Source organism: Hippocampus comes, unplaced genomic scaffold (assembly GCF_001891065.2).
Source record: "Hippocampus comes isolate QL1 unplaced genomic scaffold, H_comes_QL1_v1.1 scaffold56, whole genome shotgun sequence".
Classification (NCBI taxonomy): Eukaryota; Metazoa; Chordata; class Actinopteri; order Syngnathiformes; family Syngnathidae; genus Hippocampus; species Hippocampus comes.
This window is the reverse complement of record NW_017842056.1, coordinates 1,415,814-1,418,882: the sequence shown is the minus strand read 5'-3', so window position 1 is coordinate 1,418,882 and position 3,069 is coordinate 1,415,814. Positions and strand designations below refer to the sequence as shown.

Here is a 3,069-nt window from a genome sequence, read left to right as displayed (position 1 = left end):
CAGTTATATCCGGCTTCAAAAAAAATAGCGACGGTAGCAATACTAAGATAGCAGCAGTACTAGAAACAAGTTGACATTGACCGCGGCTGTTAAGTTGGCATCGTAACTTCTTCATAATGGAATGTTCTTGTGACACTCGTGGCCCGATTTTCGTTCGATTGAGTTCATGCGGTAGATTGAAATATGCAAAGTATGTTTGTGAGGAGCCGCAAGCAGAGCGACACAGGTGCTACATATCTTCGCATATCATCTGCGTGCACCTCCATCAAAGTCACGTGCCGCAACTTAGACCTTAAAACTTGTCAAAGGTTTAGTCTACTCTCAGCTACTATTATTATCTCATAATAAATGAACATTGTTTATAAATAAACGTTCTTGTGGGAACATCGTGCAAATCCCGGCATCGGAATCAAAGGAACAGTGATTTGGTTTTTGGGAATGAGGTTTCTTAAGAGCGGATGCGTGTGATTTCTTGAGCTGCTGGAACACGTTTGGGTGACATGGGGCATTGGGAACAATGTCAAGTTGCTCTTGTTGCCTTAAGATGTGGGAACCCTGCTGTAGATAGAGATGATGATGCTCAAGTAAAGTACAGGTACAAGAGATTCCTACTAGTACGGTAACAGAGTATTTGTATGTCATTACTTGGGATTTCTAATGTAACCCGTGTGCGTTTGCAGGCATACGAACGTGAGCGCGACAGTCACGTTGTCCTTCAGTTCCAGTTTAAAGAGATGAAAGAGACTATGAGACGAAGTGAAGACCTGATGATGGTCAGTACAATACGAAAACCCTCCCCAACACACACAAAATGTGCAGAGCGCAGTCCTCACATTCTTCTTTTGTGTCACCTCAGCAAGATTGACTCAAAGGATGTCGCAGGATTAACACCTTGGAGCAAAATGACCACCTTTTAATGTGCGACTAACAACAAACGCGTTGCTTTTCTATTTTCCTTCCTGTTTCTATTCCTTCCTTCCACCCCCCCTCCGCTCCCAGGAAGTGTCAAAGTTACGAGAACAAACACATGCTTACTCTCAGGTGGTGTCTGACTTGCAGGAGGCTCTGCAGTGGAAGGAAATGAAGATTGCGGTATGACGTGATGAAGTGTCCAAACGCTCAAATATTGATAAAAGTTAAAAAAAAAAAAAAAAAAAAACAAACAACCCGCTCTCTCTCCTTTTCCCCGACCTTACCACTTTCCTCCTTTACACCAACTCATCGTCCTGGGCCCCCCCCCTCCCCGCCCCCCCCAGGCTTTAGAGCGTCAGAGGGAAATCTCTGACGTCATTCAAATCGAGCGCGACCAGCTGAGAGTTGAGGTGCTCAGCCTCCGAGATGTTGTCAAGGTACGGAAAAAGAAGTCGCATGACGGTGTGGCCATGTCACATGACACGACCGAACAATTTGGCCTCTTTCAGAGTTTATTTCTTTTTTTTCTTTAAGGAAGGTCTGCCAGAAAGAGTGCAAGTTACTGATTATTGATCATCTTCCAAGCAGAAATACGGCGACGTCATTTCTCCTGAGGTCGCAACCGACGGGGGGCCGAGATTGGACGATGCTGAGGATGAAGTCAGCGATAGCTTTGCTTCCCGGTTGGCGAACGAAGCTCCTGGGAGCGGAGAGAGCATGCTAGGTAAGACTCGGTTGCCAGGAAGCACAGAATATCATTCCACGATAGTAAAGCAGGGGTGTCCAAATTAAAGCCCGAGTCCATTTGCGTCCATTTTGTTGCTGACTCAGCATATACCGGTACTCAATATTACATTTGACAAGGCCCACAATGCGGATTTTTAGAGATGTAAATGTTGATTACATTTTTAGAGAGAAGGGAATTATTTAGCATGGTCAATGAAAAAAAAACTTGTCACTCCAACATGTTTTTTCTCAGCAAGGTCTTATGACTTCACTCAATCAAATAATGACTCAACTTGCTTGATTTTTTTTTCCCCCCCCCACGGCAACTCGGGACTTGCTTGAGACTTGAAGGTTAAGACTTGAGATTCGCACATATGTGACTTACTCTCACCTCTGGTGTCATCGATCCATTTTCTGAAGCACTCAACTTCACTTTTAGCATTTAGCTGAGCCATAGCTCGACTCGGCTTATTCGCTTTTCTTTACGTTTCTTTACTCCGCCGCCTACCCAACCCGACAACAATCATAGAAGTCCCGGTGGTCGACGAGCTCGTCCGGAATGTTGGAAAGTGCGGTGAAGCTCGGCTGGCCCGCTTTTCTTTACGTTGCCTTCGCTATCTCCGGCGCCTGGGCAGACCCCAACAACAATACACCGCGATGTTGAGAGTGCAGTGAAAAGTAGCTTGAACTCTTGTATTTGTGAGGTAATCCAATGTCGATTAAGTCCGCACATTTAGTCTGTCCAGCAACGAAGAATGAAATGTGAAAAAGGAAAACTCATCGGTCTATATGATTCCCCGGCGTCGAGCCGGGTGACCGCCCAGGGAGCCCCAGTTACGGCTCTCATTCAAGCGAATGGCACTGCGGTGGGCTCGTGATTTTTTTTTTTAATTCCAAGTGTCAATATTTATATAAAATATTGTTTTGAGTGTCAAGCAGACTTCGACTGGATGTACGGTAGTGTATTTAATGCGGCTTTCAATATTGGGTGAAATATTAGCCTCGTTCGCAGTGTCGGACCGACATAAGTATCGTCATTTTTTTTCCTCCAATAATTCTCGTGCATCCATAATATATCGTGTAATGCGACAGTCACGTTGTCCTTCAGTTCCAGTTTAAAGAGATGAAAGAGACTATGAGACGAAGTGAAGACCTGATGACGGTCAGTACAATACGAAAACCCTCCCAAACACACACAAAATGTGCAGAGCGCAGTCCTCACGTTCTTCTTTTGTGTCACCTCAGCAAGATTGACTCAGAGGATGTCGCAAGATTAACACCTTTGGGCAAAATGACCACCGTTTAATGTGCGACTAACAACAAACGCGTTGCTTTTCTATTTTCCTTCCTGTTTCTATTCCTTCCTTCCACCCCCCCTCCGCTCCCAGGAAGTGTCAAAGTTACGAGAACAAACACATGCTTACACTCAGG

The 3,069-nt window shown here is 45.1% G+C and overlaps 1 protein-coding gene across 1 annotated transcript in view; it reads left to right on the top strand.

Annotated features, from left to right (window-relative positions):
* The window catches only part of LOC109510361 (leucine-rich repeat flightless-interacting protein 2-like), a 22,295-nt gene that overhangs the window by 10,296 nt on the left and 8,930 nt on the right, over nt 1-3,069 (top strand). Inside the window, exons 9-14 of the mRNA XM_019860609.1 lie at nt 545-584; nt 627-773; nt 1,000-1,092; nt 1,257-1,349; nt 1,501-1,695; nt 2,747-2,800. Coding sequence (XP_019716168.1) covers nt 545-584; nt 627-773; nt 1,000-1,092; nt 1,257-1,349; nt 1,501-1,695; nt 2,747-2,800 — 622 coding nt within the window. The remainder of the gene's footprint in view (nt 1-544; nt 585-626; nt 774-999; nt 1,093-1,256; nt 1,350-1,500; nt 1,696-2,746; nt 2,801-3,069) is intronic.